We start from the raw sequence: 1,089 nt of genomic DNA, 5'->3' as shown, positions 1-1,089 counted from the left end.
CAGTCACCATCAGTGTCAGCTTCCCAGCTCTGCCCTGTGTGGTGCCGCCAGGCAATTTAGCAGGGTGGGATGAGCTTGGCTTGCTGTAGGGGCACTCAGGTGAGCCTACACCTGCAGAGATCCCCGTCTACCCTCAGAACTGGGAGGGGTCCTTGGCACAGCTCACAGACTTAATCTTATATAATAAGCCTGGACTAGGGTCTTGGCACAAGAGTTTTCAAAAGTATTGTGTTTGCTTTGGAGGTGGCATCCAGATGCTGCAGCCATGGCAGCAGGGTGGGGTCTGGGCACTCTAGTGTAGCAGCATCTCTACTAACTACCATTAGGCAAAATTTTCAGGTGGGTCTATCTCAGTGAGACTTGCACATTGGAGAGAAAAGCCAACTGCTAGGCCAGCCGCTGTTTGTTTTTGTCATTGAAGAGAGAGTGTACACACATGCACACTCCTCACTTAAATTGTTTCAGAAAAAGTTAATGTTTCTGTAAAAAGAAAGCTGTGTTATTAGGCATTCCACATTAACACCAAAGTGATCGCTTGGATTTTCAGTAGTTTCACTCATCCCCAGGATTCAGTAGCTACATCAAAGTTTCCATAACTTATAGCCTAGAGTTCACTGGCTGGGCTGGTTTTGCAGCATTGTTGAGCCAGGCATTTGATGGCCTGGATTGAGAAACCCACTCAAGGACCATTCAGAGACTACACACCAGAGCAATCTGATCAATAGTTGTGGGACCACAAAAAAGAGGCTTTTTCTCTCACTGCAACATAGTATCTTTCAGGTTCTCATGCAGGATGGTGTCCTTCACAGCACAGAACACGAAGCAGATGTTCTCGGTGTCTATAGCGGTTGTGAAGTGGTGGAACAGCGACTTGCTGTGGTTTCGCCTCTTTCTATCAAACACTGGACCAGGTAGCACTGGACCTCTCAAAGCCTGTGCTGGTCACCCCTGAAATCTGGGAAGTGCTTCTTGATGCTGACAGTTTTCACCTTCTCCACCAGAAGGTCCATCTTATTGAGGAACAGAATTATGGAGACGTTGAAGAAGAGCTTGTTGTTGACTATGGTCTCAAAGATGTTCATGGACTCC

The 1,089-nt window shown here is 47.2% G+C and overlaps 1 protein-coding gene across 1 annotated transcript; it reads right to left on the bottom strand.

Moving 5' to 3' along the window:
- Window positions 1-756: 756 nt before the first annotated feature.
- On the bottom strand, window positions 757-1,082 carry LOC103249278 (guanine nucleotide-binding protein subunit alpha-12-like). The gene is given in 2 exon segments (XM_021707481.1): window positions 757-899; window positions 902-1,082. Coding segments are annotated over 2 exon segments (324 nt in total).
- Between the last annotated feature and the right edge of the window lie 7 nt (window positions 1,083-1,089).

The sequence above is a fragment of the Carlito syrichta genome, unplaced genomic scaffold (assembly GCF_000164805.1).
Source record: "Carlito syrichta isolate Samal-C Ts95f unplaced genomic scaffold, Tarsius_syrichta-2.0.1 Scaffold118144, whole genome shotgun sequence".
NCBI lineage: Eukaryota > Metazoa > Chordata > Mammalia > Primates > Tarsiidae > Carlito > Carlito syrichta.
The sequence above is the reverse complement of the archived record's forward strand: the minus strand, read 5'-3'. Positions and strand labels throughout refer to the sequence as shown.